At 46.2% G+C, this 20,811-nt stretch overlaps 1 protein-coding gene across 1 annotated transcript in view; it reads left to right on the top strand.

The window, feature by feature from the left end:
- The first annotated feature begins 283 nt into the window (after window positions 1–283).
- LOC142259082 (uncharacterized) overlaps window positions 284–20,811 on the top strand; it is a 118,110-nt gene continuing 97,582 nt past the window's right edge. Inside the window, exons 1-3 of the mRNA XM_075331600.1 lie at window positions 284–403; window positions 487–597; window positions 10,941–11,866. Coding sequence (XP_075187715.1) covers window positions 286–403; window positions 487–597; window positions 10,941–11,866 — 1,155 coding nt within the window. The 5' untranslated portion in view covers window positions 284–285. The remainder of the gene's footprint in view (window positions 404–486; window positions 598–10,940; window positions 11,867–20,811) is intronic.

Consider the following 20,811-nt stretch of genomic DNA (forward strand, 5'->3'; position numbering starts at 1 on the left):
GTGTCTCTCCATAACCAGGATTACACAGTAGTGAAGAAGACCTCTAGTGAGCGCTGTCAGGCCCCTGTGTCTGAGGGATGGGGAAGACCCCTGAGCCCAATCACAAGGCCTCCACCTCACCCCCTGATACATGGGGACATCAATGACCAGAAGATCCTAGAACTCACCTACAAGATGATTGAGCTGCTGACTGGAGAGGTGACACTGCTGGGAATGCTGGGACATTATACAGTAACGCTATGAAGGGATCGGGGGTGACGGTATCATTGTATGTGTCAGGTTCCTATGAGGTGTCAGGACGTTACCGTCTATTTCTCCATGGAGGAGTGGGAGTATTTAGAAGGACACAAAGATCTGTACAAGGACGTCATGATGGAGGTTCCCCAGCCTCTCACATCACCAGGTAATAGACAGGACTAAATACACACGGCCTATAATTATCTGTATGTAAGGAATGAATTCAGTCCTTGTATGTGTCTCCTCCAGGTCTATCCAGTAAGAGGACAACACCAGAGAGATGTCCCCGTCCTCTTCTCCCACAGGACTGTAACCAAGATCCCGATGTTCCTCAGGTTGTGTTTCCTCCAGCTCTATCCAGTAAGAGATATCTACTCATGTACTTTCTGCACTTATTTTGTATTTACATTTTTAGACTTTGCTCTGTTTTTTTTCAGCTGTATTTTCTTTGCTTCTGATTCTTCTGCTGTTTGTTTCTAGTACCTTCTCTATGTTGTTATGAAGACAACTCAAAGACCTGCAGAGGGTTTGTGAATACCCTATTTCCCTGAAAATAAGACCTACCCCAAAAATAAGCCCTAGCATGAATTTATGGGATTTGTGGAGAATACTTGAAAAATAAGCCCTACTCCAAAAATAAACCCTAGTTACAGTCAGGGCCAGCTTTGGGAGCAATTTTTCAGGAACTCCACTGTCTTAGGAACCCCATCAGTGTTATTCTGGGACGTCTGATGACTTCAAACTCATGTGACATGATGTAACGAAAGGTCTACTAATTGCAGGAGTCTAAGGGGTACTTTGCACGTTGCGACATCGCTACTGCGATATCGTCGGGGTCAAATCGAAAGTGACGTACATGCGGTGCCGGTAACGACGTCGCAACGTGTAAAGCCTAGATGCGCCGATAAACGATTGCAAAAGCGTCGTAAATCGGTGATCTGTGTAGCGTCGGACATTTTCATAATGTCGCACCAATAAGAGATACGATGTTGTTCCTTGTTCCTGCGGCAGCACACATCGCTCTGTGTGAAGCCGCAGGAGTGAGGAACATCTCCTTACCTGCCTCCACCGGCTATGTGGAAAGAAGGAGGTGGGCAGGATGTTTACGTCCCGCTCATCTCCGGCCCTCCGCTTGTATTGGCCGCCTGCTGTGTGACGTCGCTGTGACGCCGCACGACCCGACCCCTTAGGAAAGAGGCGGGTTGCCGGCCAGAGCGACATCGCAGGGCAGGTAGGTTCGTGTGAAGCTGCCGTAGCAATAATGTTCTCTACCGCAGCTATCACAAGATATCGCATGTGCGACGGGGGTGGGTACTATCGCGCTCGGCATCGCTAGCATCGGCTAGCAATGTCGCAGTGTGCAAAGTACCCCTAAAGAACTGAAAAGAAGACAAAGCAAGAAGGCCTGCGGAGACACCATCACATGTTTCTCAACGCTGGCAATATTTCCCAGGGGGCATTGCTCTAGAATCACTGCGTTGAGAAACACGTGATGGTGTCTCCGCAGTGGTGGATGTTGATCTCCCTAAGGTCAACCATCCTTGCTCACACTGAAAAGAAGACAGGCTGGCATGCAGGACTGGCATTAGGGGAAAGGGAGAACAAAGTGGGCAATTTCACAGGGCTCCCATTCTCCTAGGTGCCCCAGTGTTTGTATGCCGATTATAGGACTGCTTAAAAACCTTTTCGACATCACGTCATGTGACCAAAGGTCTTAATTGCAGGAGTATGAAGGTGAAGAGGAGACAGGCTGGTGTGTGTGTTCACGCCAATTTTAATCAGCTTTGCCAAAAAGGAGCAAAGCTCAGCCAGAACAAGGGTGTGATGCCACGGTTTCTCTAATTCATACCAAACTGGGACATTCCCTATGCCAAAAATCTCACTCCAGTCCCTGACGTAATTTTCCAGTGTACATCGCCACAATCGTTGTCCCGGACAACCCCGTTAAATATCTGGCATCTGTCTGTAACTATTTTATTTTCGAAAAAAAAATCTCTTTGAAAATGTCTATGTTGTGGATCACTGTTGCAAGGAGATTTTTGCAGGTTTATCAACTGTCATGGCGGCGTCAGGATCTATGGAAATTATAGATTCTTAAGGGGGCTTTACACGGTAGCGATATCGCTAGCAATTTGTAACGATAGCGAACGTGTAAGTACCCGCCCCCGTCGTGCATGCGATTGTTTGTGATCGCTGCCGTAGCGAACATTATCGCTACGGCAGCGTCACACATACTCACCTGGTCGGCGTCGTCGCTGTGACTGCCGAACAATCCCTCCTTCAAGGGGGAGGGACGTTCAGCATCACAGCGACGTCACCGCAACGTCACTAAGCGGCCGGCCAATAAAAGCGGAGGGGCGGAGATGAGCAGGACGTAACATCCCGCCCACCTCCTTCCTTCCGCATTGTGGCCGGCGGCAGGTAAGGAGATGTTCCTCGCTCCTGTGGTGTCACTTATAGCGATGTGTGCTGCCGCATGAGCGATGAACAACCTGGATAAACAACCCTTACCGATTTTTGAGTTTGGGACGACCTCTCCATGGTGAACGATTTTCACCATTTTTGAGGTCGCTTAAGGTCGCTGGTCAGTGTCACACGCTGCGATATCGTTAATGACGCCGGATGTGCGTCACTAACAACTTGACCCCGACGACCAAACATTAACGATATCGTAGCGTGTAAAGCCCCCTTTATACATTGCATGTTAACTTCTCTGATGTCTGTGAGCAGTGCAGGGAGACGCAGGCGTCGAACCACAGACTTAGGCAGGCTAACGAGTTGTTCTCTGCGGGGCTGCTTGTTAATGTCTTTGATCACATGCTGTAGAGTAGAAAGTATCATTTGCTCCCCTCCTGTATATGCTGGCTGGACTATTTAATTAAAAAAGTTGTCCAGTTACCAAAACTGATTTTTTTTTTCTGATAAATCTTGCTAATATGTGCCCCTCAACACATCTATTATGTTTTTTCAGCAAAATTACCTTTTATTGTGCACTAGCAGCACATGCTCATTGCTGGCTCCAGCTCTGATGGGGTTAATCTCTCCTCTGACTTCCTGTGTTCAGTTCCTACAAGTCCCAGAATTCTTTGTGGCTCTAGGGCGGTGTCTGGCTTATCTAACACACCCATTGTGTCTAATACACCCACTCTGCTCCCACCCAAACCCTCCTCCCTGCCTCTTCCCTGTGGATGTACTGAGAGCAATCATACAGAGACAGCAGCAGCTCTACACAGCCAGGGGAAGAAAGTGTGTGTGCGCGTATATACAGTGTATGTGTATATACAGTGTGTGTGCGTATATACAGTGTGTATGTGTATATACAGTGTGTGTGCGTATATACAGTGTGTGCGTATATACAGTGTGTGCGTATATACAGTGTGTGTGTGTGTATATACAGTGTGTAAGTGTATATATACAGTGTGTGTGTGTGTGTGTATGTCATACTCACCTGTCTGCAGGGTCCCAGTGCCATGCCCGCTCCCAGCTCCTGTCCCAGTACCGCCGCTCTGGCTGTGTGCAGTCTCCCCGGGGCACGTACGAAGCTTGCAGGACCTGGCGGTGGATCACCTGACGCATCAGCTGATCGATTCTCGTGGTGTCGCCGGCTTCTTCGCGCTCGGCCGGCTATCAGCTGATCCTGCCGTCAGGGGACTTCATCAGCTGATTACCGGCAGCTCCTGCAGTGATGGGCCAGGATCAGACTCCGCTGCAGTTTTTTGCACTGATGCTTCAGCTGATTGTATAATCGGCTTTTATACAATCAGCTGATGTGTGATGTGATTCACGTAGTTTAACCTGACACATCATCTGATCGCTTTGCCTTCCAGCAAACCGATCAGATGATATTGGATCCGGATTGGACGGCGCGGGACCCTTAACCCAGGATTACTGCGGAGGGGGGTTTATTTCAATAAAGATGGAGTCACTAATTGTGTTGTGTTTTATTTCTAATAAAAATATTTTTCTGTGTGTTGTGTTTTTTTTTTTTTTATCATTACTAGAAATTCATGGTGGCCATGTCTAATATTGGCGTGACACCATGAATCTCGGGCTTAGGGCTAGCTGATAATATACAGCTAGCCCTAACTCCATTATTACCTAGCTAGCCACCCGGCATCAGGGCAGCTGGAAGAGTTGGATACAGCTCCAGAAGATGGCGCTTCTATGAAAGCGCCATTTTCTGGGGTGGCTGTGGACTGCAATTCGCAGTGGGGGTGCCCAGAAAGCTTGGGCACCCTTCACTGTGGATTCCAATCCCCAGCTGCCTAGTTGTACCCGGCTGGACACTAAAATTAGGCGAAGCCCACGTCATTTTTTTTTTTTTAAATTATTTCATGAAATTCATGAAATAATTAAAAAAAAAAAGGGCTTCTCTATATTTTTGGTTCCCAGCCGGGTACAAATAGGCAGCTGGGGGTTGGGGGCAGCCCGTACCTGCCTGCTGTACCCGGCTAGCATACAAAAATATGGCGAAGCCCATGTCATTTTTTTTTCTTTTTGGGTAAAAAACTGCATACAGTCCTGGATGGAGGATGCTGAGCCTTGTAGTTCTGCAGCTGCTGTCTGCTCTCCTGCATACACTAGTGAATGGAGGATCCTGAGCCTTGTAGTTCTGCAGCTGCTGTCTGCTCTCCTGCATACAATGAACATTTTGAATAAGGAAATGACATCAGACCTTTTTTTTTTTTTTTTTTTCATCAACAATCTTTAATGGCATTGTGCACTGATTAAAAACGCAGTGAGCAAAAACGCAGCAAAAAAGGCACCAAATCGCGGCAAAAACATGACATGCAGCACCGCAGGTGACAGAGCAGAGCAAGTTGGTGACATGCTCTGCTCTGACACATAGTGTGCTGCATGTCACTGTATCCACTCTGGGACTTGTTGTGCAGGTGACCGGATGATACATGTCACTAACTGCCCCACTCTGTGATTTCTGCTGCATAGTACCAACTGTATACACTCTCACCTGCACAACAAGTCCCATAGTGGAGACAGTTAGTGACATGTAGCATCCGGTCACCTGCACAACAAGTACCAGAGTGGAGAAAGATAGTGACATGCAGCACACTAAGTGTCAGAGCAGAGCATGTCACTGTCTCCACTCCGCTGACCTCACAGCCCGTAGACGCTGCGATGGATGCAGGGGGACACAGAACAAGTAATCGGCCGACACTGGAGTCATCTGATTACTTGGGATGAATGAGAAGTAAAATGCTCTGGTGTTCGATGGGCGAAGCCCATGCCGATTTTTTTTAAAAAAAATTCATTAAAAATAAAAAAACAAAAAAATCACATTGTTTGTGGGCTCCCGCTGCATTTTCTATTGCTAAGGGTAACCAAAGCAGCTACTGGCTGCTAGCCCCCGCTGCTTGGTGTTACTTTCACTGGCAATAGAAATGCAGGGAAGCATTTTTTTTTTTTTATAAAGGTTTTTCCCTGAAAACGTTTTTAAGAAAATGACGTGGGCTTCGCCATATTTTTGTATGCTAGCCAGGTACAGCAGGCAGCTACGGGCTGCCCCCAACCCCCAGCTGCCTAGTTGTACCCGGCTGGGAACCAAAAATATAGAGAAGCCCTTTTTTTTTCATTAATTTCATGAAATAATTAAAAAAAAAATAAAAAAAAATGATGTGGGCTTCACCAAATTTTTGAGTCCAGCCAGGTACAACTAGGCAGCTGGGGATTGGAATCCACAGTGCAGGGTGCCCAAACTTTCTGGGCCCCCCACTGCGAATTGCAGTCCACAGCTGCCCCGGAAAATGGCGCTTTCATAGAAGCGCCATCTTCTGGCGCTGTATCCAACTCTTCCAGTGGCCCTGGTGGCAGGTGGCACGCTGGGTAATAAGGGGTTAATACCAGCTATGTTTTACCAGCTGGTATAAAGCCCGAGATTCTTAATGTCAGGCCAAGTTTAACCTGGCCATTAAGAATCTCCAACAAAGGGTTTAAAAAAAAAAAAAAAAGACATCACACAGAGAAAAATACTTTATTAGAAATAAATACACAGACACAGTAGGGACTCCATGTTTATTACTCCCTCTCACCCCTCCACGATGGAGAGATTTCTGTACTGACCATGCCAGGAGAGAGCGAGGAAAAGAGAGCGAGCGGGGGGGGAGAAAGAGAGCGAGCGGGGGGGAGAAGAGAGGGGGGGAAAGAGAGAGAGGGGGGGGAAGAGAGAGAGGGGGGGGGGGGAGAGAGAGAGGGGGGGGAGAAGAGAGAGAGGGGGGGGAAGAGAGAGAGGGGGGAGAAGAGAGAGAGGGAGGGGAGAAGAGAGAGAGGGGGGGAGAAGAGAGAGAGGGGGGGGAGAAGAGAGAGAGGGGGGGAGAAGAGAGCGGGGGGGGAGAAGAGAGCGAGGGGGGGAGAAGAGAGCGGGGGGGAGAAGAGAGCGGGGGGGAGAAGAGAGCGGGGGGGGAGAAGAGAGCGGGGGGGGAGAAGAGAGCGAGGGGGGGGAGAAGAGAGAGGGGGGGGAAGAGAGCGAGGGGGGGGAGAAGAGAGCGAGGGGGGGGAGAAGAGAGAGGGGGGGGAAGAGAGCGAGGGGGGGGAGAAGAGAGAGAGGGGGGGGGAAGAGAGAGAGGGGGGAGAAGAGAGAGAGGGGGGGGAGAAGAGAGAGAGGGGGGAGAAGAGAGAAAGGAGGGGAGAAGAGGGAGAGGGAGGGGAGAAGAGAGAGAGGGAGGGGAGAAGAGAGAGAGGGGGGGGAGAAGAGAGAGAGGGGGGGGAGAAGAGAGAGGGGGGGGAGAAGAGAGAGAGGGGGGGGAGAAGAGAGCGGGGGGGAGAAGAGAGCGGGGGGGGAGAAGAGAGCGAGGGGGGGGAGAATAGAGAGGGGGGGAGAGAGAGGGGGGGAGAGAGAGGGGGGGAGAAGAGAGAGAGGGGGGGGAGAAGAGAGCGGACGGGGGGGAGAAGAGAGAGAGGGGGGGGAGAAGAGAGAGAGGGGGGAGAAGAGAGAAAGGAGGGGAGAAGAGGGAGAGGGAGGGGAGAAGAGAGAGAGGGAGGGGAGAAGAGAGAGAGGGGGGGGAGAAGAGAGAGAGGGGGGGGAGAAGAGAGAGGGGGGGGAGAAGAGAGAGAGGGGGGGGAGAAGAGAGCGAGGGGGGGAGAAGAGAGCGGGGGGGAGAAGAGAGCGGGGGGGGAGAAGAGAGCGAGGGGGGGGAGAATAGAGAGGGGGGGAGAGAGAGGGGGGGAGAGAGAGGGGGGGAGAAGAGAGAGAGGGGGGGGAGAAGAGAGCGGACGGGGGGGAGAAGAGAGAGGGGGGGAAGAGAGCGAGCGGGGGGGAGAAGAGTGGGGGAGAAGAGAGAGAGGGGGGAGGAGAGAGAGAGGGGGGGAGGAGAGAGAGGGGGGGAGAAGAGAGAGAGGGGGGGGGAGAAGAGAGAGAGGGGGGGGAGAAGAGAGAGAGGGGGGGAGAAGAGAGAGAGAGGGGGGGAGAAGAGAGCGAGAGGGGGGGGAGAAGAGAGAGAGAGGGGGGGAGAAGAGAGCGAGAGGGGGGGGAGAAGAGAGCGAGAGGGGGGGGAGAAGAGAGCGAGAGGGGGGGGAGAAGAGAGCGAGAGGGGGGGGAGAATAGAGCATGAGGGGGGGAGAATAGAGCGTGAGGGGGGGAGAATAGAGCGTGAGGGGGGGGAATAGAGCGAGCGGGGGGGGAATAGAGAGAGGGGGGGAGAAGAGAGAGAGGGGGGGAGGAGAGAGAGAGAGGGGGGGAGGAGAGGGGGGGAGAAGAGAGAGGGGGAAGAGAGAGAGAGGGGGGAGAAGAGAGAGAGAGGGGGGGAGAATAGAGAGAGAGAGGGGGGGGAGAATAGAGCGAGCGGGGGAGGAGAGAGAGGGGGGGAAGAAGAGAGTGGGGAAAGAAGGGGGGGGGGGGCAGAGGTGCTCTGTCACCAACTGTCTCCACTCTGTGACTTGTGGTGCAGGTGACAGTGTGCAGACAGTTGGTCCCATGCAGCAGGACAGATGGCAGAGCACAGCGGTGACATGCCTGTCAGTGTCTTGCTGCTGGGAGGAGCAGAAGATCACACTGCCCGACACCGGCCGCTCTCCTGACATCGCAGCAGAGCGGGCGGGTGGACAGTGTGATCACATACTTACGTGCAGGGGGGGATTCAGCTGAACCCCCCCCCCTGTACTGCACACTGGCGCCCCATGCCTCACCATCTGCAGGACGCTTCCGGCTCCACACTGACGTCCTCCGGATCCTCCCCTCGATGCTGAGCTGTGACGTGCGGTAGTCACCGCCCACAGCCCTGTCACTCAATCTGAGTGGCGCCGGCATCCTGTGACGTACCCGTCTTGTTTGAGAGCCCGGAAATGCCGGGACGTCAGAGGATGCCAGCGGCCACAGCTCCAGGGGGTCATGTGACAGGCACTGAGCGTGCAGCATAGCGCCGCTCAGTGCCAGAAATGGAAATACAAGCCAATGGAGAAGACGCCTAGAATGGCAAGTATAACTCCTACAGAAAATAAAAAAAATGGGTGAACCACCCCTTTAATGCCAGCTATAGCTTACCTATACTGGTCTGGTCAGGTGTTGTGATCCAGACTTACGGGTGGTTGTTGTGCATTATTACTGTGAGCTGTTGTGGTGTTAACCCTTGTTGTCTTTTTATTGCTGCTTTCCTGCTGTTTCTTTTCTCCTTAGTCTTTCACTGTTTGTTTCTGTGAGTTTGCGATGTGTTTCATCTGTCTTAATCTGTGTTTCCCATCTGTCTTATTCTGTTTCCAGCATATTTCTGCCCCTTCCTTCCTCTGGGGATTACAGATTAGAAAAAACACCAAAAAGGAGCCAAGACAAATGATATGTGCACACACAGAATGTGGTGAGCCTTCCTCATAAAGATGGCTGCAGCCGAGGTGCAAGATGCTGATGTCACAGCCACTCAACCTCCACACTAGGGGGGAGGGGCGGCTGCTTAGCATAAGACATGCACACTAATAAGGCTTGCACTGGGAGCCCATCATATAATGAGTGAAATGCACAGTGTCTGAACTGTGACCTATAAATGACGCCAGAAACCCAGGTCAGGCGGGCAAAACAGCACTATATAGGTGCATCTCGCACGGATACACGAGACGCACAGTGTCTGAATAATGGCCTATAAATGACGCACAACACCAGGTCCAGGCGGGTCAGTTAGCATTATGAGTACATAACACATGACAGGCTCACCATTTAACCACCTGAATTCAAAAGGTCCACACACATCCTGCAAAAATGGATAAAATGTGCCATACCTCAAATAGTGAGATATTAGTTTATATTTTGGCCCAAAATATGTAAGCTCGCAATCCGTTCGTCAAGGATTCTCACACTTGCGAGTCCCTACACTGAATTAGTTAGAAAAACCACAAAGAACTATATCAAAAAAACACCAAAAAGGAGCCAAGACAAATGATATGTGCACACACAGAATGTGGTGAGCCTTCCTCATAAAGATGGCTGCAGCCGAGGTGCTGTTTTGCCCGCCTGACCTGGGTTTCTGGCGTCATTTATAGGTCACAGTTCAGACACTGTGCATTTCACTCATTATATGATGGGCTCCCAGTGCAAGCCTTATTAGTGTGCATGTCTTATGCTAAGCAGCCGCCCCTCCCCCCTAGTGTGGAGGTTGAGTGGCTGTGACATCAGCATCTTGCACCTCGGCTGCAGCCATCTTTATGAGGAAGGCTCACCACATTCTGTGTGTGCACATATCATTTGTCTTGGCTCCTTTTTGGTGTTTTTTTGATATAGTTCTTTGTGGTTTTTCTAACTAATTCAGTGTAGGGACTCGCAAGTGTGAGAATCCTTGACGAACGGATTGCGAGCTTACATATTTTGGGCCAAAATATAAACTAATATCTCACTATTTGAGGTATGGCACATTTTATCCATTTTTGCAGGATGTGTGTGGACCTTTTGAATTCAGGTGGTTAAATGGTGAGCCTGTCATGTGTTATGTACTCATAGTGCTAACTGACCCGCCTGGACCTGGTGTTGTGCGTCATTTATAGGCCATTATTCAGACACTGTGCGTCTCGTGTATCCGTGCGAGATGCACCTATATAGTGCTGTTTTGCCCGCCTGACCTGGGTTTCTGGCGTCATTTATAGGTCACAGTTCAGACACTGTGCATTTCACTCATTATATGATGGGCTCCCAGTGCAAGCCTTATTAGTGTGCATGTCTTATGCTAAGCAGCCGCCCCTCCCCCCTAGTGTGGAGGTTGAGTGGCTGTGACATCAGCATCTTGCACCTCGGCTGCAGCCATCTTTATGAGGAAGGCTCACCACATTCTGTGTGTGCACATATCATTTGTCTTGGCTCCTTTTTGGTGTTTTTTTGATATAGTTCTTTGTGGTTTTTCGGATTACAGATTAGATCTCATCAGCAGAATAGTAAGGCACGAGACTCAAGCATCTCCATCTTCAGGGGTAATCCAGAGGTTAGGAATAGCTTAGGGTCCTCTAGCGTGAGGGACAGTATAGGAGCCCCCTGTCCCTCATTATCCTGCAGTCACATTGTGACAATCAGTCAGATTATTTACTGTAGCACATTCCAGAGAACTGGTGCTAGGAATGGGAGATCTGAATTAACGAAGAAGTAACAGATGTCAAAATTGGCCAACAGATTAAGAATACATTTTTTCCCTAATTTAATTTCTGATGTTATGGTTTAAAAAAAATAAATTAACTTTCAAGATAATATGATTAAAAAATAACATTCTGTTTATTTTTAGCACATGACTGTATTGGGAGTTCAGATGGATCTCTAATATCTTCAGAATTTATAACCGATAATGACAGTATCACACATAATACATATGAAGAACATGATGTTGTCCCAAATATACCTCCAGTCCTTCTTCGGAAAGCTCTGTCATCTGATCTTTTCAAACAAGACCAAAATTCCAATCATCAAAAAACTCTCACTGGGGAGAAGCCATATTCATGTTCAGAATATGGGAAATGTTTTATTCAGAAATCAAAACTTGTTGGGCATCAAAGATCTCACTCCGGGGAGAAGTCATTTTCATGTTCAGTGTGTGGGAAATGTTTTATTCAGAAATCAAACCTTGTTACACATCAGAAAATTCACACACGGGAGAAGCCATTTTCATGTTCAGAGTGTGGGAAATGTTTTATTCAGAAAAAAGAACTTGTTGGACATCAAAGATTTCACATCGGGGACAAGCCATTTTCATGTTCAGAGTGTGGAAAATGTTTTATTCAGAAATCAGACCTTCTTAGACATTACAAAATTCACACAGGGGAGAAGCCATTTTCATGTTCAGAGTGTGGGAAATGTTTTATTCAGAAAAAAGAACTTGTTTGGCATCAAAGATCTCACACAGGGGAGAAGCCATTTTCATGTTCAGAGTGTGGCAAATGTTTTATTCGGAAATCAGAACTTGTTAGACATCAGAAAATTCACACAGGGGAGAAGCCATTTTCATGTTCAGAGTGTGGGAAATGTTTTATTCAGAAAAAAGAACTTGTTTGGCATCAAAGATCTCACATAGGGGAGAAACCATTTTCATGTTCAGAGTGTGGGAAATGTTTTATTCGGAAATCAGAACTTGTTGAGCATCAAAAATTTCACACCGGGGACAAGCCATTTTCATGTTCAGAGTGTGGAAAATGTTTTATTCGGAAATCAGACCTTGTTAGACATCACAAAATTCACACAGGGGAGAAGCCTGTGTGAAAAGGCTCCACCATGAGTGGTTCTAACCACACAAGGGGTTTCACCAACAGTAGATATAAGAAGACTAGGTTTCAGCAGTTCAGTAGCATTAGATCACATTCTACGGATCATAGTGTGTCATCTCCAATACTAGTCAGTGTTAAAGACAATAGTTCACAAAACATTGACCAAGCGATCCCTCCTGTTCGGACCACTAACTACCCCCCTACAGTCCATGAGAAACACTCATATCTTCTTCCTTCTATTGAGGTTAATAAAATACACATTTCTTCTTCTATTGCTCCTATCACTACTAATACAACGCTTATGGGGACAAATACTCTGTCCTTGGATGGTAATAAGGTTTTTGATACCAATTCAGACAAATTAAACACTGATAAAGAACAGGATTTGGCTATCATTCAGACGCGAATCGATAAATTGAGGCAAGAGATCTGTGGTTTCTTTGATGGCAGCTAATTCCAGCTCCTTTAAGGAGATTGGAATAGTTGACTCTGTATCTAAAGGCCCCGTTACACGCAACGACATATCTAACGATATGTCGTCGGGGTCACGGAATTCGGGACGCATATCCAGCATCGTTAGCGACGTCGTTGCGTTTCACAGCTCCGAGCGAGTGTTAACGATCAAAAATACTCACCTTATCATTGATCGTTCATTTCCAAAATCTCATTGGTCTTTATGGACGTAACTTGTTCGTCGTTCCTGAGGCAGCACACATCGCTACGTGTGACACCCCGGGAACAACAAACAACAGCTTACCTGCGTCCTCCGGCAACAAGGTGGGCATGTCGTTAATGCGGCTGTTCTCCGCCCCTCCACTTCTATTGGTCGGCCACTGTGTGACGTCGCTATGACGGCGCACGAACTTCCCCCGTAACGAAGAGGTTGTTTGCCGCCCACAGCGACGTCGCTAGGAAGGTAACTATGTGTGATGGGGCCTAGCGATATTGTGCGCCACGGGCAGCAATTTGCCCGTGACGCACAAACGACAGGGGCGGGTGCTTTCACGAGCGACAGCGCTAGCGATGTCGGTGCGTGTAAAGCCCCCTTAAGCCTCTGGCGTCTGATAGAAATATTAACCCTCTAGTATCTAATACATGTAGCAATACTTCATTTGATTTGCTTGATCTCACCATTCATAATACAGAGGATTTTACTGCAACCCCTGGTTCATCCTCTACACTACCTGATCATAATAAACTTATCACTATTGATAATTCCACTAATGCTGCAACATTGGTGCTTTTTTTACCCAAGGCCACCCCCGGTCAGAACAATGGGATAACCAATTATCTAACTCCAAAGTCGGTAAAAAGAAAAAGCGTTACAGAGGGACCAGAGCTGGAGCCAAAACAAAGATAAAAATGGGAAAAAGTTCATCTGCTGTATGCTTAAATAAGACAAATGCATAAAAAATCAATGCAGGGAAAAAATCAACTGCTGGAATTCTTCCAACTTCAAGGGGAAACCAGCAGACCCTGTGAAGTAGCAAGCACACCTTAAATACAATTGGTGTATAAGCAAATATGACTAATCAACCGGATGTGCAGTTTACATGACACAGCTGCTTATTCACACTCTGTTGATATCACTAGCAGCAGCGTCATCCATCAAATTATTAACCACCAGTTAAATAATAGCAAGAAGTCCTGATTAGACCCCAGCTACCAGTGCAATTAAAGATTATTTCACAACCGGTTGATATTGAAAAACAATAACCAGGGATGCAATCTCCATAGGTTAACCTGATGCTCTCTATCAGGGAACAATCTCACCCAAATCCTGGTGTCTTGTTTCCCAGAGGGTCAGTGTGTCATCATATTGGCATGGCACAGCATACAGGACCAGCGCTGTGACCGCCTGATTAACCCAGTTTAGGTCTACTCCTTAATGCTCCCCTGATGAATGACACACAGGAAACGCGTCGGGAGGAGGAGAGTCTGGGAGAGGAGAAGTGGGTCTATTCATAAGGGGTCCTAGACCGGCTTGATAAAGGTCTTTTGGATTACGCCGAATATGATGACACACTGACCCTCTGGGAAACAAGACACCAGGATTTGGGTGAGATTGTTCCCTGATAGAGAGCATCAGGTTAACCTATGGAGATTGCATCCCTGGTTATTGTTTTTCAATATCAACCGGTTGTGAAATAATCTTTAATTGCACTGGTAGCTGGGGTCTAATCAGGACTTCTTGCTATTATTTAACTGGTGGTTAATAATTTGATGGATGACGCTGCTGCTAGTGATATCAACAGAGTGTGAATAAGCAGCTGTCTCATGTAAACTGCACATCCGGTTGATTAGTCATATTTGCTTATACACCAATTGTATTTAAGGTGTGCTTGCTACTTCACAGGGTCTGCTGGTTTCCCCTTGAAGTTGGAAGAATTCCAGCAGTTGATTTATTCCCTGCATTGATTTTTTTATGCATAGGCAAGGTGATCCTTCCCTATTTTTAGAGGAATCATTAAAAGTTATATTTTAGGTATTATTGCTGTATTTCAGGTCTTTCACATTGATATACCATACCAGTGGCTGCATTATATTATGCTTAAATAAGACAAATAATATATTTCATCTTTCAGATTATACACCTACTACTGCTGAAATGTCTTTACTTAATAAGGGCCTTTCTTTTTGTCCCACTTTTAATAAAAAATAATTTGATTTATTTACCGATCTACAGACATTTATTAGAAAATTGACTCTGTAGAGACACTATACCATTATGGCGGGTAGGGAGACATCCAATAGTGCACTTTCAGGTGATTCGGTCACCGATCAATTCTTACACACTGACCTTAGAAGGACCTCTCACTTTTATCCTACGGAAAGTAAAGGACACAATTTACACACATTCTGTAAAATGGTGCTTCAGGATTTCAACCTGTTAAAAACCCGATGCGGAAATATTCCTTATAACTTATCCAGATCTGAAAAGAGGGCATTAAACTCTCAAAAAGGGAATAATGATATTATCAGACCAGTTGTAAAATAATGAGTTTATTAAAAATTATTATTTGAACTCATTAAATACAGGCCTTTAGCTTGTATGAATGTATAGACCCCTCATCCCTAAGACGTGTGTTTGTGAGTTTGAAGAATTTCTAGCCAAAGCACCTGACATGATAAATCGCTAACTGGCTGACAGCCAGTGCTATTCTTCATCTGGTCTCTTAGCAATGGTCTGTAATTAGCCATGAAGAGCTTATATACATTACATTAGGTTAAAGGTTAACTACCCTTGTTCTGGTAAACAAGTTCTGCGCATGACATATACATACAACTTAGAACTCATATTCGATGGTTACATCATGCAAAACCAAGAATGGAAATGAGGTGTATATTGGGTTCCGAAGACACTGCAGAACCATGTTTAGTCAGTGTAGTGAGTAGCGCTGTAGCAAAATAGTATATAAGCTGGGTCATATTCTATGGGTTCAGAATGCCCCCATCATTCTCAACCAAAGACTGATGGAAGATTGCCGTGACATCATAGCTATGTAAGATAAATGGACTCTTTCTTTTTCTTCTTATTACTCAATTTTAATTAAGCCAAGCATTCTTTTTCTGTAATGATTTTTAACTCTAAATAAACCCATATGTTTTGCACCTCATTTTCTCTCTAAACAATTATTTTATACTAGCTAAGTATATACGCCAATCCTAATTTTTCCACATTTGGCGAGCTTCAGCCTGATTGATTGAGAGGCACAGGTGTCTTTCCCGTTTTGGCATGCGTGGTGAATTTTCACTTTCATGCTAGTTCTTGCTGTTTTTTGGTTTACGGGACTTTTCTTCCGTTACACTTCCCTGACCTTTTGTCCAAAGAGGGGGGCCAGTGAGGAGGAGTAACGTGTTTGTTCAAAAGACTGTAGGAAAAGACCCACACTGTGTCTAAATCAAACGGAACCTTAGAAGAGTGACAAGGATTGACGTAATTCCACCGCAAGAAGGTCGTATGAGTCGTGCCCTGATGGACATCTGAGGATCCACCCAGGACCATCAATCCAGGAAATCCCCAGAAGAATCCTTCCAGGACAAAAAGACCATCAACCCACAGACGGTTGGACCCATTCCAGGACAAACGCATCTACATATATATTTATATATAGGTGAGAAAATGGATTTTATTCATGATTTTTCTAAGAAAAGTAATGTGGAGTATACATTTGATCATAAGCATAGTGATGCTCAATTATGGTCAAATCTGTACCGTCAATGTGAAATTGAGAATAATAAGATAGATAAGAAAATCTTTACTGTGAGAAAATTGCAGAGGAAGGTACAGAATGTATTAGGCATGGTCTATATCTATAACTCCATGGTGGGTGGGGCACAGCCAACACACAACATCTGCATGGTGACAGACACATCCAATACAATGGACATACACATATCAGATGCAGAAACAACATATTGTTCAATATTAGCTGAACATATTGAAAATTTGGAAGATCAGTTGGAAACTAGAGCAGATTTAATATCAAAATTACGTAAAGATATAAAACATGTGTCTGCCAAAACACGACAAAATCAAAAAGATGCCTCAGCATCACCTGCCTCAGGTTCAGATATTCCTGAATAGTGAAATACAACTGTCGAGGAAGAGCTGGATGAGGGAGAAATGCGTAAAAAGAAATTACATGAAAAAGCAGCCCGTCTTAATATCAAAATCCATGACCAATTGATGAAAATCATAAAAGACATACCCAAATATGATGATAAAATGGACGCGTTCCATAATGCGGACATTTTTTAATCAAACGCAGATAAATACAATCTTACGGACGATCAAAGGAATAAAATATTTAGGGTATGGCTTCCCTCTGATATGACAAAAAGGTTACAAGCCACACCTAGGACAAATGAACACAATGACCTGATCCATGATACAAAGGAAGATAGGCTGAAACAGTTAATTCTATTCACAACAGGAGAATGTACCCCAACTGTTGAAATTTTAGAAAATCTTAAAACACACATACAAGAGAACCCTTTCGTTTTTTTTGTCAAATTCGAACAAGCTTACCGAATGATATTGGAAATCGGATCTGAACAAGAACCGACTTCCATGGTCAAAGCTTTTGTTAAAAAATTTTTAAAATTTTGACCCTGCTTCATTCGAAATTGCTTCTAGGATGGACAATCTACAGGAGGCCACGACATTTATTGATAGAATACGGAGACAAATGAAGCAAAATCAGGTAAAGTCAAAAATAAAGGAGACAAATGATGACAAATCAGTATCACAGAAAAAACAAAATAGTAAGAACAAGAGACCCATACTGAATTCTAAGAACAAGCAGTCAGGGGGGGCAAGCAAAAAAAGCAACATTCATTGCTTCTTCTGCAGCATTCCTGGCCATCTTAAGTGGGAATGTAAGAAATTCCTAAGGGCGGGAGCAGAGGAAAAGCTGGGTAAAGAGAATGGACTGATGCCAAATACATCAAGCGCACCTCCCCCATCTTCAGCGCCTCCTTCATACACACCCACTCATACTGACTACAGGAATAACCAATCACCATATGTACCACTGACCAAACAAATTAGGGAAATGACCATAAAGGAGTTAGATGCAAGGAACAAGACACCTGCTGCTCTTCTACCTTCTCCATCTTCCTGACTAGCAAAGCCTGTCCCCAGACTTCATCCACTGGAATTTGTCACTCGAGTTTCAATGGATAGCTGTGGTCGACCATTTTTAAAGGTAGATCTTAATGGCCAGGAAGTAATGTTTCTCCTTGATACAGGTGCGCAATTGAGCGTAACAAATGTTGATCTACATTTAAAGCCAGATTCCCCTGTATGTGCAATTGTTGGTTTCAGTGGCAAAAATGGAACAAAGGTAACTTTAACTCAGGATGTTTTTCTGGAAATACCTGGTTCTTTGGAAACAAAAATGGATATATGGTGTTGTCAGGATACTGAGAACATAATTGCCACTTATTTTATGGAAAAGCATGGCTGGATTATTGATTTGGGTAACAAAACAATTTGGAAAGACTGTAACGGTTGCAAGGCGGTAGTTATTGATCCATATGAATATAGTCATGTCGGAACCATTTGTTTGAACGATGTAGTGTCCTCTGATCATTTGTGGCCTGAAACTGGTGGTAATGAAGTATTGACTGAGATAGTACAACGGTTTCCTTCTCTTTGGGCTCAATACAGAAATCAAGTAGGAACTATAAAGGATTTAGTGGTGAAAGTGGAAGGGCGGGATGCGCCTCCACAGCGTCAGTATAAGTTGCCCCCAGAGTCAATTGCTCCGATGTCTAAAATTATTCAGGAATTGTTGGATCAAGGTGTCATACGTAAGGCAAATTCTGTTTGTAACAATCCATTGTGGTGTGTTCTGAAAAGCGATGGTAGCTATCGGATGATATTGGACTTATGGATGTTCAATAAATGTACTCCCAATGTTGCACTGATTGTAGCTGATACACATAACATGATGTCAAGATTGAATGCAAAGGCGAAGTATTTCTCAGTATTGGATATCAATAATGTTTTTTTCAGTATACCGATTGAGAAAAGTTGTCAATATAAGCTTGCGTTCAACTATCTGGATCAACAATACATGTTCTGTAGGCTACCTCAGGGGGCGCATATGTCGCCAAGCAATTTTCATCAGGTGCTAGCAAAAATTTTGTCAAAATTTTCTCATCTGGAATGTATATTGCAATATGTGGCCGATATGTTGCTATGTACAGAGGATGAGGAATTGCATATTTCTCTATTGGAAGAGTTGTTTGAGCTTCTGCATGATGCAGGATTGAAACTGAATACCAAAAGGTCAAATTGATGCAGACTGAGGTCAGATTTTTAGGAGTTCTGCTAAGTCGAGGTAAAAGGCGACCCCTACAGGACAGAATAGAGGCAATAGCATCCCTTCCAATTCCAACATCACACAAGGCACTAAGACATTTTTTAGGACTTGTAAATTATTCAAGGGATTTCATTGAAAATTTTGCTGACAAAGCCAGACCTTTGTATGATCTTTTAAAAGGTGATAATGATGATTATTTTGGTCCCTGGAGTGTCGAATAGGAAAAAGCCTTCACACAATTGAAACATGATCTACAACACTCACCTGCATTAACTATGGTGGAAAAGAACGCACCTTTTGCGCTCCAAGCACACACTTCAGAGACAAGTATCTCTGTGGTTTTGCTGCAGCTGCAAGGGAGGAATAGAGAATCTTGAGTTACTTCTCTAAGCTTCTCTCACCTGTTGAGGGGGTTCAAGGTGTGCGCAAGACACCTGGTGGGAGTGTATTTCGCAATAAAAATAACCGAACATATACTGTATTTTTCGGACCATAAGACGCACTTTTTTCCCCCCAAATATTGGGGGAAAGTGGGGGGTGTGTCTTATGGTCTGAATGTAGGGCTGCGTGGAATGAGGGTGCTGCGGTGGAGCGGGTCATCGGGGGCATGAGCAGGCTGTAGCAGCGCCTGCCGTGACCACGTGGACCCGCTCATTTAATATGCACGCCCATCCTCCCGCCCATCATCTCTCTGCGCTGACAGGTGGGCGGGTGGATGGCCGAGGGATAAACAGCAGGCCCACATGATCACCCCTGGCAACTGCAGCCTGGAGTGATCATGTGCGGCTGTATTCACTGCCCCCCGTGCATCATCATCAGCGCGGGGTTCAGTGAATCAGTACACTCACCTGTCACCGTTCCCCTGCAGTACCGCGATCTCCTCCTGGCTGCCGGCGGCCGCTGAGTGGAGCCATCACCGTTCCCCTGCAGCACCGCGATGTCCTCCTGTCTATGCGGCGGCCGCTGAGTGGAGACTAGCGGTGCGCACAGCGATGACGTCATCGCTGTGCGCACATGTCCACACGCAGCCGCTGGCAACCAGGAGGACATCGCGGTGCTGCAGGGGAACGGGGACGGCTCCACTCAGCGGCCGCCGGCAGCCAGGAGGAGATCGCGGTACTGCAGGGGAACGGTGACAGGTGAGTGTACTGATTCACAGCACCCCGCGCTGATGATGATGCACGGGGGGCAGTGAATACAGCCGCACATGATCACTCCAGGCTGTAGTTGCCTGGGGTGATCATGTGGGCCTGCTGTTTAACAGGGACGGGTCCACTCAGCGGCGCTGCAGCTGACACAGACGGGAGGAGGAGCTATGTTGCAGGGAGTGAGGTGAGGTAAGATGAGTATGAACATTTATTTTTTTTTATGTGCCACAGGATGCGGGCCGTATACCAGCATGGGGGTGTATAGCAGGACGTGGGTATATTATGAGCAGGATGTGGGAATATTATGAGCAGAATGGGGGTATATTATGAGCAGAATGGGGGTATATAATGAGCAGAATGGGGGTATATTATGAGCAGGATGAGGGTATATTATGAGCAGAATGGGGGTATATTATGAGCAGAATGGTGGTATATTATGAGCAGAATGGGGGTATATTATGAGCAGAATTGGGGTATATTATGAGCAGGATGGGGGTATATTATGAGCAGAATGGGGGTATATTATGAGCAGAATGGGGGTATATTATGAGCAGGATGGGGGTATATGAGCAGGATTGGGGGTATATGAGCAAGATGGGGGTATATACTGTATATACAAGGCAGGAGGATCATTACCAGGATTCTTAGTAGAGAATTTGGGGACATTACCCCCATAACAGTGTCAGCAGCAGATCCTCACCCCATAACAGTGTGTCATGACTCAATTTTTTGCTTAAAATTTTATTTTTCTATTTTCGTGCTCTAAAACCAGGGTGCGTCTTATGGTCAGGTGCATCTTATAGTCCGAAAAATATGGTAATTGGGTTCAATCGAATTATTCTCCAAACGCCACATTCCACACTAAAGCTCCTCTTTGAGAAAAATATTCCAGGTGTGTCACATCAGAGATTTGCCCA

The sequence above is a fragment of the Anomaloglossus baeobatrachus genome (genome assembly GCF_048569485.1).
Source record: "Anomaloglossus baeobatrachus isolate aAnoBae1 chromosome 5 unlocalized genomic scaffold, aAnoBae1.hap1 SUPER_5_unloc_25, whole genome shotgun sequence".
NCBI classification, from domain to species: domain Eukaryota; kingdom Metazoa; phylum Chordata; class Amphibia; order Anura; family Aromobatidae; genus Anomaloglossus; species Anomaloglossus baeobatrachus.